This window comes from Cydia fagiglandana, chromosome 17 (genome assembly GCF_963556715.1).
Source record: "Cydia fagiglandana chromosome 17, ilCydFagi1.1, whole genome shotgun sequence".
NCBI classification, from domain to species: Eukaryota; Metazoa; Arthropoda; class Insecta; order Lepidoptera; family Tortricidae; genus Cydia; species Cydia fagiglandana.
Window position 1 is genome coordinate 15638412 of NC_085948.1, and position 22530 is coordinate 15660941.

A 22530-nucleotide genomic window follows, 5' to 3' on the forward strand; every position below is an offset into this window, starting at 1 on the left:
CATAGTAATTTTACAAGAAAAACGTAAAAAGGTGAAAAATTTGGTTGGAGACTTTTGCTACGCGGAGCCGAAACTACAAAAGATAGAAAGTTGAAATTTGCACACTAGATTACATTTATAAAGTGTACAAGAGATAAGAAGCGATTTTGAGAAATTCAACCCCTAAGGGGGTTAAAAAGGGGATGAAAGTTTGTATGGGGTTCAAGTTTTATTTTAAGCTAGGAATTTGAAACTTCGTAAAACGATATATTATTAAAATACAAGAAAACTAATTTCAGCGTTTTTGAAAATTCATCCCCTAAGGTGGTGAAAAAGGGGTTGAAAGTTTGTATGGATATCAAAAAATTTTTCGAACGCGGGACTTGAATCTTTGTATTCGGGGATATTATTAAAAGACAGGAAAAGTAATTTCAGCGTTTTGTAAAATTCATCCCCTAACAGGGTTAAAAAGGGGTTGGAAGTTTGAATCCATTACAAATCCGAGTAGACACACATTTCTTATTGCCTCCCAGGCTTGAAATGCTTAGAATTACTCAAGAAACATATGTGATGAAGCTCATAGCTTAATAAAAAAAATTTGGGTCAACTTTATAACTGCTTCCGCTAATAGTACGAAGAGAACTTGAATTATTAAATATCGACCTAAAAAAACCGGCCAAGTGCGAGTCAGACTCGCGCACGAAGGGTTTCGTACATTACCTACCCAATTTTTAACAATGTAGGGTGCATTGGGGTAAATGCGAAGGCGGGGTAATTTCGAAACTGGTAAATATAGTCCGAATCACTCATCTATATAGGTAAAGAACTATTCTGTATATTTTGTTCAAAATTTTAGACCCAGTAGATTCGGAGACAAGGGGGGGAGGGGGGGCGCGAGGTAATTTTTTCGGCTATTTTCTAACCCTAAAAATATGAATAAAAATATAAGCAGTGTCAGGATCCATCTACATTTAAAACTGTTGAATGTTGACCTAGTACACGTAGGGAGCGAATCGTATTAAATTCGCTGCGGCCACTGTCCTTTTCACAACACTAATTGTTTTTGCTATAAATCAAACCTTGTTAATTTAATAATAATATTTTCACCTGCCACGCCGAAGTATTGCAAAACATTGTTTTGTTTCGGTATCAGATTGACAGGGGAAGTTATACTTCATTGATTGAAAGGGTAGGCGGAGTAAGGTAGACGTACCGTAAAATGGGGTAAGTTGGGTGAAATTTGACTTTCAAACCTCGATAAAATTTTATTTTTACATGTAAAAACTGAATGATGTACCTATATAATAAGTGGTTCGGAGGTTTGTATTTTATTTTGGGTAGTTCCATTTCATAACTTTGACGATAAAGAGGAAAACCCATCTCCCCCCGTAGTGCCTCGTATTTGGGGTGAGAGGGTTTTTAATACAAAGGTGATTTTGGAAGATTGTTGGATCGAGTTTTTTTTATTATCATTTTAAATTGATATACATTATTTTTGTAGCAGTAGCCTTAAAATCCCTTCTCACCCCCCTCTCAAACCTTCTCCCATTCATAACCCAACTCTCTCCGCGAAACCTACTCACCCCGTCTTACGGTACTAGTGCTCGACATGCTAATGCCCAATAGATGACACGCTGTCACCTCTATTGATAATGACTTAAGTTTCAAGATGACATGTACTGGGACCGCATCGTGCACCAGTACCTTAACCTTACCTACATATACTACACATGCTACCTATTTTATTCCGGTAGGTTTCTAGGTATCACACTTTTCATTCATTCGAACAATTTTCTATTTTGGTTTCAGTTTCAGTGTCATTTCGTTATCTGGGTATCTAGCACGGAAATGCAGACAATAGTGTTTGTTTAATTCATGTTTCCGAAGTTTTGCTAAATTTAGTGACGGCACGGCACTTTGTAATGTTTCTCTACTCTATTAACAATTAGTTTTCTCATTGTTCTGTGAATGGTGCAAAACATTTGCAATAACAATAGGAATACATGAAGAAACGGTTTACTAACAGTTAATTTGATTAGATACAGTCAGAGACAATTAAAATAGGACCACGTGACCACTTTCTCTCTTATCTTAGCCCAGCGTTCCCTTTCCGACTTTTTCGTTTTGTGTCTGCAATACGGCCACTTGGGCACAATTTTTTAAAGCAAATTTAACTTTATTATTTTTAATTAAGATTGAATCTCCAATATCATAAATTTTGAGATGGGACCGTTGCAGGCAGGCGGCAGGCGGCGTTTTCTCCTCAATTTCTCAAGGTTTTTGACATCCGATGGACAGTAAATGACTTTATATTATAATCTGGCAGTTTACACAGCCGGCAGCCAGATTATGGAGCGGTTGCATTTGATATGTATAATTTATTTTCCATATAAGTAATAGCTTTTAATTTCTATCCAAATCCAATAATCCGGCACAGGGGGAAAGCTTATAACTTAAAAATAGGATGCCACGTCTCAATCAAAATGAATAATATCTACATAATATCGTGCATCAATACTAGTTCAACATAACCAGTTATATATGGCTGGCTTATCATGCCGATCGCAATTCGTTAAGGCTAAATACGTCGCTAGTGCATAAATGATTGTGTTGCGTAATTACGCCGCCTGCCAAACTAACTTGTACGTTTAATTTAGGTATCATAATATTCATAATGTCTCACGTTTTTAGCTTACCGTAGCCAAAATGATGAACTGAATCCTTAGTTATAGGTTATTAAATTTAGTCATCAGATCATCACCCACAAATGAAAGCATGACAAGATAAATGCAATGTTGATTTATCAAAGAGAATACAATGGCAAGGGATTTGACGACCGGTCTGGCCTAGTGGGTAGTGACCCTGCCTGCGAAGCCGATGGTCCTGGGTTCGAATCCCAGTAAGGGCATTTATTTGTATGATGATACAGATATTTGTTCCTGAGTCATGGGTGTTTTCTATGTATTTAAGTATTTGTATATTATATATATCGTTGTCTGAGTACCCACAACACAAGCCTTCATGAGCTTACTGTGGGACTTAGTCAATCTGTGTAAGAATGTCCTATAATATTTATTTATTATTTATTATTGGGCACTACCTATTACCCCTACCTACCTACCTACACCTGTAGAGGTACTTCTCCTCTGTTCTTAGATCTTATTAGATCTTTTAATTACAAACAGTAGCTACAAACAACTTGCCCTAATTATACACGTATATGTCGCAGAACATAGTACAGTTCATCATAGGTATAGAACGCTTCAATGCCAGTGGAGCTAACAACTCTAACTAGTTCCGACTTTGGCATTATGCATGCGGAAGGAAGTGTTCGCGTTTTATTGGCCTAACGTGTAGGTACTGTACGGATATGATGGTGGTTCTTGTCTACGTGACAGCGTGATAAAACGGTGTCCGTTTCTTTCTATCCCGCAGAGTTAAAAAGTGACAGTTGTTTTATCACGTGGATAAAGCGATCCATAATAGGCTTGCTGGATTATGGTTTGATTTAATAAGAATGTGAGGAAAATGTTCACAGAAAATATATATTACACAAAAAGTGTGTGAAATAGTTTTAATAACATGATATGTAAAGTCGCCATCAGATATATCAGAGCGGCCGAGATCCTTAAAATAACTGAACACGCACTCTAACGCCTTGCCAATAGAGGCGTGTTCAGATATTTGTGAGCACCTTAGCCGGTCCGATGTAACTGATGGCGTGGCGACTGTATCATGTACACTATTTACAAGCAAAAGGAGCACTTTGTACGTCTTTTTAATAAGGGATAACTTTTTGCTATAATTACTTAAGTGATAAACGGCTGAACCGATTTTCATTTAACGGGTTTTCATTAAAAGTCCTCTGGAGGTCTGAGGAGCTTTACTTTCATGATTTTTTGGACCCCATCATTCAAAAGTTAGGCGGTAAAGGCTCATTCAGACGGTGCGCGAACTCGCATGCGAGTATCATTACATTGCGGTATTTGATTGGTCGGCTGAAGTGGATGTAACCAATAGTCCTCAATATAACCAAAATCGCATACGAGTTCGCGCGCCGTCTATCAGCCCTAAGGCACATTTTTTTTAGTCTATCAGTATCATCATATACTTGTAGGTACATAAATAGATACTGTAGGTAGGTACCTACCGTACCTGCACACATCACATACGTTATTATTTATAATGGAGCAAACAATCCACTTTTACTGCGTACCAGGAACAGTTACGGCTTTCTCTAATGATAGCCATTCGCCGCAACATTGGCCATTGGCCCGTATTGGCACATATTGGTACACTGCAAATTGGACCATCAACATTCTAGACTAGAGACAGGTAAACGGCCAATACTGTCAATGTTCTCTGTAGATCGTGGTCTCATCACATCCTTGTCATGTCATAGATACCTAGTGTCACTGAGGCCTGAGGACTAGTCCTATAATTAGATAAAAAGCGACGCTAAATACTCGTAGTCAGGTCCCTAAGAGAGTCAAAATATCATCAATATTTACTGTCAAATAGTAGTAACGTCAGTAGTATCGTTGTCAAGCGGACCCCAGATTCCCATGAGCCGTGGCAAAATACCGGGATATCGCAAGGAAGTAGAAGAAATACTGATAGCTAGCACAATTTCCAAAACTGCGCATTTTCCAGTTGGAACGATTTATATTTTTGTATGGAGAATTAAATCTTTCATTTCCAAAATTAAAACATCAATTTTCTTGTGAATATTTCCAACTGTTTCTGATAACTCTCTCAACTTGAACGTTTGTAGTCTTTAGAATTCTCGTGTCTGTTCTAGACCTAGAAATCTAGCTAGCTAAAGAGGGCACTAGAAACTTGGAAGTTGTATTGACCGATACTTAATAGATTTCGCCTTTTTTCTTGAGAACATGGCTATGTGAAAACTTAACTTGCATCATTAAGCCAAAGAACAGTACCCCTAGTGTAAATTTTATTCGTTAGCGTGACGTGACGTACGCGTTTTCGATTAGTGTCTTTTTGTATAGAATTTAGAGTTTCCAAAACGTAAATAGACATAACGCAAAATAAAAATAGTTGAGGCCGTTAAAAAGGGTTTTTATTGACACTCGTCAATAACCCCCGCAATCCTGACAAAAGACTAAAAATCCTGCCATGCCCGTGAAATCCTGACGTTTGGCAGCCTTAAATAAGCCTAAATATGGTTTAAACGTGGATCAAACGAAGCGTAAAAGCACTGCATAAATAGACAGTAATTCTATACGCAACGTAACCTAACCCCGTCGTGTGTGGTTACCCACACGGTCTTGCACTAAAGGTGCGTCCATATCTGTCGAATGGCGCGCTAATGATGTTCGCCAGATCTGTAGGGCTAACATGGTCGGCTCTTTATCATTTGTCACCAAACCTGTTACGTTCTAACAAATATGTAAGTGCGAAAGTGACGCATGGCATGACACGTGTTAAAATGCGACCATGATACCGCTTCTGGACGCATTGCATGAAACTGCAAAGTAAATCGCTGTAGGTAAAGTTGAATAAATAATAAAGTGAGCCGATCTTGTTCAAACATGTTCGAGCGATCGTCCCCTGTATATTTCGTCAACCTTACTATGAAATGCAAGCGAGCAGTTAGCGAGTCTTGCACAAATAGCGCTGAAAGTGCATTCGCCCAATCGCCAGATCTGGATGCACTTTTACAATATTACCAAAGAGAATGCTTAGTTGCTTACACGACCGATATTCAAAATACAGCAAATATGATTTATCTAGATTCCTTTCGAGGATACGCATTCAGAAATCACAATTATAGCAGTTCAGTGGCTCGAGAAGGTAGGAAAACTGCCATGCGCCAACGTGTATATACGAATAAGGCCATATAAGGCATAAAAAAATCGCTGTTTTTCTTCACAATTTCCAACAGAAGCAATGGGAACCAACGATTCCCATAGTGCGGCACAGCGGGATTAAACCTTATAAGGGGCCAGTATTTATGGTGCCTACTGCCTAGTGGGTTGAAAATGGTAGGAATTCCATGGACATTTTTCTTGAAAGTACGAATAAAATAACGATTACATGCTGCCAGAAATGGCAATTTCTGTCATAGCTCTAAGCATGAATATAGTACATATTTATTTAGCTGGATCAGGCATGAGGGGTGGTGGGAAAACTCACGTATAGCACATCTATCATTAGGATCCTACATCCTACCATCCTACCATCATCTTATCATCTATGGCTCTAAGCTACCACTATAGTAGGCACCTTGTATAGTCACCTGCAATAATATGTTACTCTTCGAAGGCCGCAAAAATATGAGGCTCTTATGGCCCTACATATATAGATATTTTTGCGGCCTTCGTTGTGTGACATATTATTGCAGGTGACTGTACCTACATGAAGAAGAAAATAACGTGTTTATAATTAGGCCTAGTTTAAAAGTGGATCGGTGTCGCCTTGCGGGGGCTTAGCCATCATCCTTAATTATTAGTGTGCTGAGCCGTCATTATATCGTATACGGAGTGTCACTAGATTATTAAAATAAATGGGTAAACTACTATGAAAAGAGAGGTAAAAAGTAACAGATAGTTTTAAAATTGTGGCGATGTCAACAGAACAATAGTTATTTGTAGGGATGTACCGACTAGTCGCCGACTAGTCGGGAAAGCCGACTATCCGGCCACATTTGTAGTTGGCGATTAGTCGGCGACTAGTCGGCAAAAATGGCCGATTAGTCGGCACTGTATTAGTGAAAGAAAAACAGAAAAAAAGAAACCAACAGTCAATATTTACCATATGTTTTATGTCTATTTTACCAAAATACCTATTCAGGGTCTGGAAACTTTTGTTCATATAATTGACCGTTTGATCGTTATCGTATGGTGGTGGGCTGGTGTTTTCCTCTACAGGTCGATCTCAACTGATTCTCGTGTAATTTCATGGCAAAGTTCTATTCTTAAAGGATTTTATTATAATTCAGTTTTTGTTATTTTTTTAATGGTGGAGCCATGGGGAACTATTAATGTTATTGCCAAATTTAGAGACTTATCAACAGGGCACGTTGCTCGTAAAGACGCTGACCACAGGGGATAGGTTCTTAACTGGCGACTACGCACGAGAAATAGGGCCTTGGATATATACCTCCTACAAGTTGTACCTACTGACGGTCTGCTCAGGATCGCAAAATAAAAGGAAGACAGACATTGAACGAGGATTCTTGTGATAGGTCTTTGAACCGGTAGAGAACACCTTTTAGCCAAGCTAATATATGAATAGCGCAACCAAAAGAGCAAAACTATTGTTTTTCAGCTGAACTTATACGAAACTAATGATCTGGCCGACTAGCCGACTAGTCGGCCGACTAATCGGCCATTCGAGCGCCGATTAGTCGGCTAGTCGGCTAGTCGGCCAAATCAATAGTCGGTACATCACTAGTTATTTGTTTTACAAGGGGGCAAAGTTGTTGATTAACCGCTCGTGCTAATATTGATACCCGAGCAAGCGAAAGATTCCAAAATTGAACCACGAGCGTAGCGAGTGGTTCGAAAAATGGAATCTTGAGCGTTGCGGGGGTTTCAAAGCACGAGGGTTAAACAAAATTTGCCCCCGAGTGAAACACAAAATTTTTCACCACACCAACCCGAAGCAAATATTAAATGTAAAATATCAAACAAAATCAAACCAAATCAAATCCAAATGAATGTTATTAAATATTTATCATCCAAAATCATCATTTAAAAGTCAATTCTACCAGCAAACATAAGAAAACAACTCAAAATTTGCATTTGATTACTTTGCCTCACATGTGGATAAAATGCAACTTTGCTATTCGTTTTTGAAGTGCATAGTAATTCTTTCCGAGCTGGTGTGGTGAAAAAATAATTTAATAGTCGCACCTACATAGGTATTTCATAATTTTTTTTTAATTACTTTAAAAATATTGTGTTTTTGATTGGTCATGCATAAATATTTAGTTAATCATACTGCACTCAAGTTTTGATAAGAAATGCATATCCCTCATAAATACTTACTGTTTTATGGCATTCAAAATCTTTGATCGCGACAAAAAATGTGAAATAACATAAACAACGATTTTTCATTGGCCTGGTTTCACAAAAACTATAAGTTCACCCGCTAATAAGTTACCAATTGATGGATTTCAAGTAAGCAAATTGAACATGTACAATTTCAAAAGTTCATTGACTCAAGTTACGCTGTACGAATCACTTTCATAACACAGTATCACAAATTCACATGTTAGCTAAATTAAACTCTATGTAACTCGAGTTAAAGTATTTTTTGTAAGTATAATATAAAGTTAGATGCGATATTGCGATAGTAACAGCCGACATGTGATATTTATGTAGCACACGTGTTTTGTTTTTTGCGCCGACTTCACGCGTCGAGAATATTAAGGGTACATTTATCTGTATTATAAGTAGTACAAGTACATGCCTACATAAAGTATATGTGTGTCTGGCCGGTAACGTGATCCTTTGTTTGATGGTATGTAGTAAAAACCGGGCAAGTGCGAGTCGGACTCGCGCACGAAGGGTTCCGTACCATAATCAGGGTTGGGCAAAATACTGGCTTCCACGTATTTCAAATACAAATTACAAAATACATTTTTAAAAGTATTTGAAATACCAAATACAAACTACTTTGGTGACTGGTATTTGAAATACAAAATACAAATTACAGTGTTTAAAATAATGTATTTCAAATACAAAATACAAAATACTTTTTTTTTGTCTATACGTTTAGTTTTTTTAACGAATATCCTTTCCTAAAAACGTATAGGGCCATTGCGCTTGTTTTCGTCCAGCTCTAGTTTTCGTCCACTTGACGAAATTTGAATATAAACCTACATTGCTGCAGATAGTAAATTAAAAATGAAATATTTATTTGCCTATCTGTCAAGTGGTCGAAAACTAGAGCATGGGCGGAAACTACTGTAATGACTCTATCCCCCGGCTGTTGACGAAAAGTTCCGCGCAGAATAACTCGCGCATGGTACATATTTGCCCTCGTACAAGTCGTACATTATATTTAAAAAAAAAACGTTCCATTTTAGGATCATAGTATTTAATAAAATGTATTTTCTAGAAATGTATTTTGAAGCTTGAAGTATTTGAAATACAAAATACAAAATACATGTGAGTGCAGTATTTGAAATACCAAATACAAAATACTTTTCCAGGTAGTATTTGAAATACAAATACAAAATACTACAATGTATTTCAAATACGTATTTCAAATACATGTAATTGAAATACTGCCCAACCCTGACCATAATGCAAAAAAAAAACAAAAAAAAAGCAAAAAAAACGGTCACCCATCCAAGTACTGACCACTCCCGACGTTGCTTAACTTTGGTCAAAAATCACGTTTGTTGTATGGGAGCCCCATTTAAATCTTTATTTTATTCTGTTTTTAGTATTTGTTGTTATAGCGGCAACAGAAATACATCATCTGTGAAAATTTCAACTGTTCGTGATTCGTGAGATACAGCCTGGTGACAGACGGACAGACGGACAGACGGACGGACGGACGGACGGACGGACGGACAGCGAAGTCTTAGTAATAGGGTCCCGTTTTACCCTTTGGGTACGGAACCCTAAAAACTGGGCAAGTGCGAGTCGGACTCGCGCACGAAGGGTTCCGTACCATAATGCAAAAAAAAAAAACAAAAAAAAAGCAAAAACAATCGGTCACCCATCCAAGTACTGACCACTCCCGACGTTGCTTAACTTTGGTCAAAAATCACGTTTGTTGTATGGGAGCCCCATTTAAATCTTTACTTTATTCTGTTTTTAGTATTTGTTGTTATAGCGGCAACAGAAATACATCATCTGTTAAAATTTCAACTGTCTAGCTATCACGGTTCGTGAGATACAGCCTGGTGACAGACGGACGGATGGACGGACAGCGAAGTCTTAGTAATAGGGTCCCGTTTTACCCTTTGGGTACGGAACCCTAAAAAATGGCCGCTATACTTGTATGATAATTAATACAATTATAATTAGGCACTGGTCCCACCGCGAGCTAGTAAGCTATGAGCTATTATCGGCTATAAACACGAACAAAAGATAAGCACTCCCGTGTAAATAAAAGAGACACGGCGATATTTATAGCTCACTATAAATATCGCCGTGTCGCTTATCTTTTGTTCGTGTTTATAGCCGATAGCTTACTAGCTCGCGGTGGGACCAGTGCCTTACACTAGAGTCTAGAGTACCTATGCTGTGATGTTGATGAACTGCCGGAAAAACATAAATGTGACATGTTATTCAAATTGCAAATAGTAATATTTATTTATTTTATTTCATCATTTTATACAAATACTCTTATATTCTAATTTAGCCTGTAAAGTCTATTTCAATAGAACTTGCTAACTATGTAAACTAACCGCCATATTGAAATTGTCTCTGAATGATCAATTTACTAGTGATGGGCAAGACTCCTACTTACTACTTTACTAATGTCAAACCATATCGAATAATAAAATACCAAAAGTAAAAAACAAGTATTTACTTATTTTTAATTTGTTTAATCATGATCAGAAGACAAATTAGTACTTAAGAATGATGTATTGATGTATTTTATAACCGTGACGGTAGATACAGAGCCTGGGTTGGGTAGTGTGTAGCGGGTTTATATTACAAATTTTAATCACAACACTACCCATCATAGACAATTGTAGAATTTAAAAGAAACAAAAAAGAAACAAAATCGCCATTCCATCAGGTCCTAATAACCTAACTTATGGAACCATTTTAAACTTTTAATGAAATATCCAAGATACAGTTACATATTTATGTATTTTACGGAACGGACTGTTTCAATAGTGTGTATGTGTATGGTTTTAATGGTATTTGATGAGGTGGTGTGAATATTCAAAGAGAAACAGTGATAAAACAAAATTACGTTGTTTGTTTACAAAGTTAGCAAGTTCTATTGGAATAGACTTTAGAAATCGATTTCATTTAAATTTTATTAGGATTTTATTTAGAAAATTGTGACATTGACAAATATTGACGTTTCTAATTCCATAAATTCCATAATCATTCGGCATTGTAGGTACATATAATTTTAGTTTTGATTTAGTCCAATTTTATTTTATTGTATTTATTGCAGTTAATGCATGTTAGATATTAAGTAATGCAATGCCAATTAGCACGTAAGGTTTATCTGTAAGTGCTAATTGATTGAAGTCAAAAATTAATGAAATGAAATGAAATAAAGGAGCCTTTTAATAGGCACAAAATACAATATAATTATATAAATCAAATTAAAAAAAAATCAGGCATTATAGGTTCATGGAAATGTTCATAGTTTCATACCAAGAGACCGCGCGGTTCACAGAGCTCTTGGGGGTAAATATATGTGCGTAACGTACTCGTACCTACAACTGACCAAGTGACCAGCCTATACTATACTATACAGTATACAGTAAGTTCCCTATTCCAATGTAAATTGTAATACCTAACTCGAAAAAGTATCCATATTTATGACGTCGACTGTACACACTTAAAATTACCATAACTAGACAATGTACTTACACCTAATTTAAACACTTTCCCAAAACCTATATTTAGAAAAGAAACCGTCTTACAAATGACGTGTTAAAAACATAAGTGAATCCTTCGAAAGTAAAATTCGCAAAACAATAGAATATTCGCCGCAAACCTCGTAACATCTGTAACCTCTAATTTGTTTGTGTAACCCACTTTCGAACGTTTTGTTTCCCGCGTCAGCAATCTGACATCTGTCATTGTGACATTTCTTTGTTTTTAAAATTGCGGGTCTGCGGGACAAAGGCGCGACCTTAAGTCCACGAAGATGGTTGTCGGAGCGATTTTATTGTTTGGGATTTTACTTTTATAATAATTATTAAGTTAGATAGACATCATAGTTTCATAAGATAACGTAACGCGCAGACCCACGTCTTGTGCAAGAATATTAAAAGAATTTCCGAATTCTGCCGTTCTTAATACATAACATTTTTATTTTAATGAGTTCAAAACAATTTGTTTACTTAAATTATTTTTGGTAACTTACATTTTTGGAGAAGGGCCGGTGGCCGGTTAAACTGGTGGTAAACTGACATTGTTCTTTTAAAAGAACATTAGGTCTCACGAACGGTACAAATAGAGAAATGTTTAATGTTCAGAAAATAATCATTCTGTTCATAAGTGGCGCCCAAGGGCACAAAACATAAATAATAACTGAGCTAACTAAGTACATTTTTGTATTCGCATCGCGAGTCCTAATCGATACGCTGACATTTCAACATCCAGTCCATAATCATCCAATTTAATCCCATATGCGGCATAACTTTTGCATCCGGAGAACCGGTCGGGACTGGGCGATAATGTATGCCAACCTTTAGACCGTGTGACCGACTTTTTCACCGTGAAAAAAAAAAACAATACTGTACAAGAATTTATGACGCATACGACATTTTTGCGTCGTGTGGCGTTTTTAGCGCCTCCAAGCGATAATTGGCATACTTTATTGTTAGTAGGTTATGCTTTGGTTGCTTGACCTTTATTTTTTGTGATGTACTTTAGATGAGTTAAGAGCATTACACGGACATAAATATTTTTTAGAGAGACACGGTATATTTATAGAGTTAATAATGTAAAAACTCTTCATGGTCGTGCGTGACTTCGAATATCACCATATCAGATCGCATTGAATTAAGTACCATGTCGATGTAACTTAAGTGTGTTTCTTTTTAATAATATAACGTTCTTTTAATGCGACAAGGTACTTAGTATATCGTGACTTATGCTTGTTGGAATATCAAGTGTATATAAACGGAAACTCGATCTGCTCGTGGTCTGCATAGTTAAAAAGTTATAAATAAAAATAAAATCGAGATTTCAGAGTAAGGATGTAATGGGACGTGTTTGGAGACAGTAAACACGGCCGATTCTGTTATCACAATTGGATTCAGTTTCGTCTTGTTTTGATACGATCAGGGCAACGCGATTGCTCCTTGGAGCCACCTTGCATCATTCACCAACCCGGGGTTAACCCGTTAAACCTGGAGTTACCATGGTTACCAGTACAATTTGACACAGTGTTAATGGTTTAACCGGTTAACTCCGGTTTAGTGGGATGGTGCAAATGGCGCTTAGAGTTGCACAGGCGTCCATGTGGTCTTCTGTGAGGTGGAAGTGTTGTCATTGTAAAAGCTATTATTACGAAATTAGGATTAATACGTGGTATATATTTGCATGAAAAGGCCGGTTATCCGTTATCAAAAGACATCATAATGTTTTCATTGTTGACAAAGCAAACAGGTTTCATAATCAAACGCTGCCATCTTTACGATATGCCTCTTTCATTGTTACAAAGAATTGGAGCTATGAACAGGTTATATTGCAGTGTCATAAGCTGGTGACATATTGTTATGAAACACTAATGCGAGTTAGTCAAGTATAGTTTTATGACAATGTATTTTAACCTTATAGCAGATGTGACTAAGCTGTTATTTGAATTTATTTTGATATTTACCACTAATTCTTTAGTAATTAAAATCATTGTGTAGAGAAACATGGAGTTAGCTGGCTTATTCTAATCAGGCCCTGATGATTTTCCTCGACGAAACAGGCCATATTTTTCGCGGACTGAGGATACGCACAGGCACAAGTCTTTGGATGTTTTTTTATATCAACAAGTAGACGCTTGAAACTCCAAATGTACCATGTAGGTATGTTGCAGACTATTTAGAAACCCTCCTTTTTTAAAGAACAAATCTACAATAAATCTTTAAGCAGTAGTCCATAGCCTCGGCATCGGCGTTGGAGATTGACAGTGAATGGCGAGGTGCCCTTGACTGCGCCTGCGCGTCGGACGCTTTCTTCGACGCGCTGCTATTCACAATGGCAGTCTCAAGCAAAACATTTAAGCATGATCTTTGAAGCATAAGTAGATTCAATCAAGAGGGATGGAAAAGGGTCGCTTTAGGCTCAGGGTGTCGCAGCACTAATCAGACTCCACCCAATTCAGAGCTTTTCTGTTCTTCCCGTTATCCTCGTAAGGCCCAAGGTCCTACATAAAGTACTTATTCAGTTCGCTGAAATTTAAATCATATTCAATTGGAACAGAGTCGCATTTGTTTTGTTTCATTCAATTCTCAAACAAAACCAAAATCAACTCTATTCCCTGCACTAAAGGTTCAAATTCCTGTGGCGAATTATGGGTTTTTCATTTGTATGGCCTTAGGAGGTTATTTCATACATTTTTTTTTCCTCTTATATAATATCTGCAATCAGTCGCAAGACTATAATCAGATTGGATCAGGGAAATATATATGACGTTTCCAGAATGATAGGGCCATTGCCCTACCCTCCATTAAATATCCAGCACATCAGCTCTTTTAAGTCGCCTGACATAGTCCGGTTTAAGTAATGGGATGGTCAGTGGATTTGGATGCATGATCAGGTGATCCTTGTAGATATCATTATAGCGTTTTGCCTCTTCAAGAACAGTCGGCATTTCTAGGTATTCGTGGATTTCACTGTTACGAGTGAACCAAGGTGCAGCGCACAAAACCCTTAAAATATTATTTTGGGCTCTTTGAAGGCAGAGGATGTTTGATTTGCTAGCAGAAGACCATATCTGGATCCCATATGTCCAGATTGGTTTGATGATTGAGCAATATACTCTTAATTTGTTGCTCAGAGATAGTGCTGATAGTTGCTCAGAGATTTCATACAATAAAGTTCTATGTTCCATGTTCTACCCTCTGTAACGTTGGGGCTTAGAGCTTATCCAACATGTACTCTTCCACTTTCTTGGGTCTTGGGCAGGTTGGGTCAACTAAACTCATATTTATAAGACTACGTTTTAAAAGCTATAAGAATCTTGTCAACCGTGTCCTTGTTTGAATCTTTTCAGACTTTTTGGAGCGTAAGTCTTCCATAATTACTCCATTTCAACTGTCATGTGATGTGTTGCTATTGTGTTGAATTAGACCACTAATTGAAAATGAACACTTAAGACTCGATCCCTAAATAAATACTTATGAACTAAGAAATAAACTAGCAGTTACCTTAACTATAAATACAACTAAACCTAAAAATACTGGATTGGGAAAATGGTGGCCCACCGGGAACTTCGACCATCCAAATTCGCGGCTTTTACGATACTCAGATATAGACGATCTTCTACATAGTACCGAGGATGCTAAAAGGCTAACAGCTCCTTTTTATTTCTGGTTCACCATCTGCATCTGGTTCATCCCCAAACGTCTAAGCAATCAGAATAACACTTGCTTGCACAATGCAATGCGCGGGAGTGGATGACGTCACGTCATGCATTTGTTTAATGATGTACGCTTCGTTTTGCGAAAGGTCGACAGTCATTTGTTTAGGCGTGAGTTTGACAAATTGTTCAGTACTTAGCAGATAATGGCGTTTGTATGTTGCCTATGTTGGTAAGGTCTTGCAATTTAGATAGGCGTCTGGGAGGAATGATAAATGAATGAAATCACTCACACAGGTGTAAAACCCTAGTGTAGTGAGGTGGTAGAAATTCTTAATTTGAAATATCGCTGACGGTTTCATGTTTACGAGTATTACAGCGTTATTTGTAATTTAGCTAAATTCTTTATATAGAACTCAATTTGTAGATAATAGTACCTATGATGTCGCTGGAAAAGTCCTCAAAATACCTACACCTATTTCACTTTCAATCTAACTAATCTAAGTATATTTCTCATTATGCCACCTATATAAAGGATGACTCACGATAGACCGGGCCGTGTCCGGGCCGGAGCTTCCGGGGCTTACTTTACTATGACATGACAGGTGATCACGTGATGGTTTCCATAGAAAACGATCCTCCGGAACCTCCGGCCCGGACACGGCCCGGTCTAACGTGAGTCATCCTTAACACATGCTCCACATTCACCTACCTATATTTATAAATATTTGTCTCCTTGCGTACGAGTGATTAAACATTGCCGCTTTGGTGCATAATTTACTTGTTTCTATTCTTTCTAAGAATTCATAATATTAACTTCTGTATTTGTTGGCATAAGTATCAGCCATGGTAATCAAGGCAAGGCAAGTCTTGAAGTGAACCCGCCTAGATCTCAAGTCACGACATTTCAGTCACCTTCACTTTTAAACTATTGCCACCCACAGTCCAGCCAATTTCAAAATGGCGTACGTGTCTCAAAGTGGAGGTTCATATATTATGTCTTTTTGGAAATGGATTTCTGTGAAGTTTTGTGGTTAGGTCGTTACGAGATAAAAACAGTTTAATTTGGATTCTGTACGGATATGATGGTCGTCCTTGTCTACGTGACAGCGTGATAAAACGGTGTCCGTCACTTTCTACCCCACGGTATTAAAAAGTGACAGTTATTTTATCACGTGGATAAAGATGGATAAAGCCATCCATAATACACCGGCTGATAGGTATGAATATGGAACTATGAAACGTACTTAATATGACAGCTTTAAGTAAATGCTATTAATGCAATAAGTACCTACTTTGAAATACATTTGCATTAACTCATTACCTACAATACCAATCTACAATAAATTTTAATATCAGTCTTTGGCCTGATTGTTTGACCTGAGTATATTGTGTCCCAACGAATTAGAACCAGACTTAGTTACAAAATGTTTCAATACGTAGGAACTTTTGGGTTGCACCAAGAGCGGCATAACGGCTTCAGACAAGTCGTAGCCATAGGAACTCTGTGATAAAATAACGCAACCTAATTGTGTTTGGGGTTTTTAGAATTGTCTCGATGAGTATTAGTTGCTTGTAGAAAGAAAGGTACAGTTGTAAAGCTTGTACCAAAAATTATTTTTTTGCCAATCTCGTACTTGTACCAGATCAAAATACAATCAGTAAAGTTCGAATGCTCCAGGGCTGTGCTGTATAGGCTGTACTGCGCCACAGAACTGGTTTGATTGTGTCGCAACCACAGTCACGACTGCTTTGTCAGTTCGGTACAAGCCTACTTGAGCAAGGATTGTTGAACGATGTAGTTCTTGCAATTTTGAGTGAGGCGAATGGAATTAATGATGAGTGAATGGAAACACATAAGTGAAATAGGTAATAGGTATGGAAAATAAACAAATTGTGTGAGCATTAAATATTGACTTTAATATAAGTAGGTATGACATTAACTATCACGTACATTCTACAGAAAAAGTAGCTTAAGCAAGTCAAACACTGGCTGACGCTGCTGATGAAAGATCTTTTTAGGGTTCTGTACCCGTAAAAACGGGACCCTATTATTACTAAGACTCCGCTGTCCGTCTGTCCGTTTGTCCGTCCGTCTGTCTAACACCAGGCTGTATCTCATGAACCGTGATAGCTAGGTAGTTGTAATTTTCACAGATAATGTATTCCTGTTGCCGCTATAACAACAAATATTAAAAACAGAACATAATAATTTAAGTGGGGCTCCCATACAACAAACGTGATTTTTTTTCCGTTTTTTGCGCTTCGTGCGGGAGTCCGTCTCGCACTTGTTTATATTTTATAGTTGAGAGCTTAACAACTTCTGCTGGGGACTGAAGGCACATAGATAAGTATATATTATGATAGATTGCTGTTATTACATCTATTTAACTAGATTTTTTATAATATTTAATGTGTCAACACCCCTATTGGATACCCACAAAGTGTCACTCATGAATAGGAACATTAGGCTGCATTTCTTTCACATGACACTTGTGCAAATCTCACACAATAGGACTGAGGACGTGCAATACCTATCAGTCGAGCTTTTGCAACAAGCATAAACTTTGAAATTGCAGTTTGGAAAGCGATCTGTGGTCACAGCGTAGGCCGTTTCGTACGGCTAACAATAAGAGACACTTTTGTGGCTGAAATACCAAAAATAACGATAATTTTAGGAAATAAAAATACATGTCCTACAGTCTTAATGCTGCAACACCATATAAAATGTAAGAAAAGGAGATATTGCTAATTAGACGAAACTACAGATATAGCTGACCCTAGGCAGGCGAGTCTCACTCCGCGATTTTGTCGCTTTGCTATAGGTAGCTAAAAGTACATCCGCTCGACCCCAATTTTGGGGTTTGCCATAAGCCGCGCGTGGCGCTGTCGCCACCTAGCGGCCATATCTGTCCTGATCGTAACAGACCTTTATCATACCTTAAAAAAATTAATGTGAAAAATACTGTCCCATAGATAAGATTTGTAGGGCTAATATGGTCGGCTCTTTATCATTTGTCGCCATGCCTGTCACGCTCGAACAAATATGTAAGTGCGAAAGTGACGCATGGCACGACAAGTGATAAAAATGCGACCATGATACCGCTGCAGATCGACTGAAATAGTTATTCTTTTCTTGTTAGTTTTTTTATTCTCGATATCGCACTGTATGGCTGAGGCTAGATTCACACGGCGTAATTTTTTCCCGTATACCGTATACGGGATTTTATCGAATACCGTAGTGACAGCCAAATTTGTAAGGAAACGATCAAAGTCGTTCACACGGCGTCTATGCGGGAAAGCCGTCTAGCCGTCTGAAGGATTTTGAACGTCTCTATACAAATTTTGCTGTCACTACGCTATTCGATAAAATCCCGTATACGGTATACGGGAAAAATTTACCCCGTGTGAACCTAGCCTAAGGGTTGAAATACACCCTGTATTTTAACCATTATTATTCTGAAATACCTGAAAATCTCGGTTTGAAAATCACACAGTTAGTGATTGTTTTGGTTTTGAACCGATCTTAAATATCTATAGCATACCTAAGGTAAGTTTACAAATACCATTCTTAGCACTGACCATCAACACTTTTAGTCACGACGAAAGAACAAACTGACAGATAAAACAATAACATTACACAGCATTAGCCAGCACCGATGTATTGTAAACATCCTGCTAGAACGTATACAGGGTGAAACGAGTATAAATAAAATAAAAATACCCTTTATTCCACCATAATTAGATTTTTACATTTCCTTTGCATGCATAATTATCATTTTAACTTGCACATTCCATTTTGTTGTATTTAAAATATAGAATTATATAACATATGCGACTAGTATATTCATAAAATATAAAAGATTCAATTTGATACTAAATTTAAATTCCATAATCTATTTATATAACAGTTGAGTGTAATATCGTCCATTTAGAACTTTAACCTGTTATTTGGAAATTCAATATTAGGAATCAGAAGTTGATAGTCTAATTCTATCAACTCTGACAAGATAAGTCTACAACGATTTTGATAGCACACGCAGTGCAAGTGTTATTTTAAACTTCTATGAAATTATGACTTAATAACACTTTCACTGCGTGTGCTATGTGCTATGTGCTTATCTTGGTGTAACTCTACCTACACACACTCAGAAAATATTGTCTATCTCTCACTCCAATACATACGAGTACCTATACATACATATAAATAACTGTTTATAAATATTTTATTCACAATTTTTTAAATTATTGACATAAAACGATATGAAAGTTTTTATTGCTTTTGACTCTTAAGTGTAGATTCAATTTTGTATAGAGAATGCAATAACGTAGCTACCTACAAAGGATGGAGCTGAAATAGCAACCGAGATATCATTTCTTTCCGTTTTGAGGAAGTATCATTTACCGCCCTGTATGTGAGCGCTGAGCGTGACTGACCAACTGTGACAAGGTGCATGACATATCGGAATAATGCAAATGCAAGCGTGGCTCGGTGGCAACCATGTTGTTCTAAACTAGTATATAATCCATAAGTTACATAAATATTAAGATATATGTAATTTATTCGAAAATAATGAAATGTGACGGGACTGACAAAACCGCTTTCAAAAATAAATTAAATTAGGAACAACGTATCAGCATTGCGTTGCGATACAACGAGAAAGTGCCGTCTGCTTCCTTGGTACCTCAAGGGCCTATTTTAGATTTAAGCTAGGTACTTAATAATTTATTTCAGTATTTGTATTCTAGTACCTCTGTATATTTAATTATTTAAATAAAAGATTTCCAGTCTATTTTAAAACTGTATTTTAAATCTAATGGGATTCTTTAACCCATTGTACCTACCTGTTCTAAAATTTAAGATTAGTAAAAGTTGGTAAAAGTAAACACACACGCTTTTAAATATACATATATGCATACGCACTACATAAGTAATGCACTTGTGCGTAATTACGTATATCAAGCTATTTACTATTTATGGCACTAGGAAAACTCGTCCGTAATATTCCATTAAAAGCTACATTAATCAACGAGCATTGATACGCAAAGGCCACAGATACAAGGAAGCACTAATAATAGACCAAAGGTTATCCAAGACCATCATTTACTTTCACTGGTTTGTTTCCTGGATATTCGTGATTATAACTGGAGTAAGTAAATTACCTGATTCGTACGCATTAGGTTAATGCGTGTGTACAAGTAATAGAGCACATACACATGTTGATTTCCTTTTCGTTATGTCGATCGGTACTACATCGACATAACGATCCACATTGTTAATTGACAGTTCGTAAACCTTATTACAAAAGGCATAAGGTCCACCCTGACCGATGGTCAGTTAAGAGTGTCAGACTGTTTGTATGTATAACGATAATAGGCTTAGGAAATATTGACCCTGGTAACTCTGCTAAAAAGTCCTTTATAGTCCCGGTAATTTCAAATAAGGACGTCCCAAGGAGAGCCTTGGGACGTCCTTATTTGAAATTTGAAATAAATCTCTATTTAGGTATTTCGATAGAATTTCATACCAATGACATGTTACTTATCTTTTCACATTTTGGTTCTTTTCACATATTTGATCAATTTTTGGTGTGGTTTCAGAGGCCTATAGTTTATAATTTTTATTTCAAAAACTACCTTTTCTAAACCCGTCCTGTGTTGTTCCAGGGCCGGCACCATGCTGCAACAGATCCTGCGGGACATGTGGGTGGACCCGGAGATCCTGGCCGAGCTGGACGAGGCCCAGAAACAGACGCTGTTCTGCAAGATGCGGGAGGAACAGGTGTGTACTCCCGATAACACACAATCACATCTTTTTGGTAAACTAAGCTCAATGCAAGGAAGCTCAATGAGCTTCACCGTCTGTGTGTCTCACTCTCTTGTGTGACCAACTCATGTCAGTCCTTGCAGCAGGCTGGCTGGTGCAAGGACGCAGCCACGTAACGGTGAAGGTAACAGTAAAACTTTTTGGCGAACTAAACTTGTAAGAGCTTCATGCTATCTCTTCATATAATCTCCTTAGAAATTAGATATACAATACCTCATTCGAAGTTTAGAGATTTAAAATATCGACACATTTGATAAGTTAATGTTGCATAATTGAGACGCATAAATACGGGATTCAACCAGCATACTCAGTACAGTCTCGCGCATGAGAGGAGGCTTGTGCTCAGCAGTGGGACGTAAATAGGCTGAAATGATGATGATGATTCAGTACAACAATGCTGGTGCCGCATAGTGCCGCACACTGATGGAATCCCGCCTTGACTTATTGCTAGAGTTACCAAATCAGAGCAGAAAAAATGCGTAAAACCAAGGGCTAAAGGGCTTGCCTAAGAAGTGCTCAAAACGTAAACATTACAAACCATAAACCTTCTCTTTTTCTCTCCTCGGTCGATGCTCCTAATTGCTACTTACTCAAACTACCTACCAAACAAAATCTTACAAAAGACCCTTTGCAAGTCGGCTCATTACAAAAACAAACAGAGATGGTCTGGCCTTCAAAACATTTCAATTAGCCAAGCCTCGAATTGAAAAAGCCAAACGGATGTTGTGACAATTAGCGGACATCGACAATCTATGGGTCAACCGAAATAGATTTACTTACATAATTCGATACCGTTTTTTGTACGAAATTGTACTTTCGACACAGCAAGGTCAGTGCTCAGTCTGATTTTAAACTAATGACTGGTAATTGAATGGCAAGGACGATAAAATAGATCAATTTGCAACGTTCGTATTTGAAGCTTGTAAAATGTAAAGGTCTTTGATATCTATAAAATGATCTAATGTCGATTAGAAATCGATATAAAACATATACAAAACCTTTGCGAGGTTTGCCTTTGTATGAATTCTTGTAGTACCTAACCAATTAAGTATGTATTAATGATACCTATCTATTTTATATATTCTCAGTGCCTGACCTTTTCTTTGCAATAACCATCATAAAACAGTTTCTAAAGAATTAAATGCATACATCTTACATTCTTTCTTTTGCTGTCTTGAATAATGTTATTGATGTTAGAAGGTTAATATTGCTTTACATTGCTTTGCATTGCTTTGTTGATTTGATCTTAGTAAATAAATAGATCAGTAAGTACCTAAGTAAATGGTACCTACGCAATGATGAGGTCGTGATTGGGTTTAAAGGCTCCTCTTCACGTTGGGCCAACGCCAACGCCAACGAGGGACGCAACCATGCGGTAGAATGAGATAGCAATATCACTTGCTCCCTCTAACGCATAAATGCGTCCCTCGTTGGCGTTGGTGTTGGCCCAACGTGAAGAGGAGCCTTAAAGTTTGTGGTCTTACAATGCGGTCTTGTATTTCGCCAGAACACTGTTTATTGAACAT

The 22530-nt window shown here is 37.4% G+C and overlaps 1 protein-coding gene across 1 annotated transcript in view; it reads left to right on the forward strand.

Moving 5' to 3' along the window:
* The window catches only part of LOC134672592 (SH2 domain-containing protein 4B-like), a 53860-nt gene that overhangs the window by 17573 nt on the left and 13757 nt on the right, over positions 1-22530 (forward strand). The window contains exon 3 of the mRNA XM_063530545.1: positions 20845-20959. Coding sequence (XP_063386615.1) covers positions 20855-20959 — 105 coding nt within the window. The 5' untranslated portion in view covers positions 20845-20854. The remainder of the gene's footprint in view (positions 1-20844; positions 20960-22530) is intronic.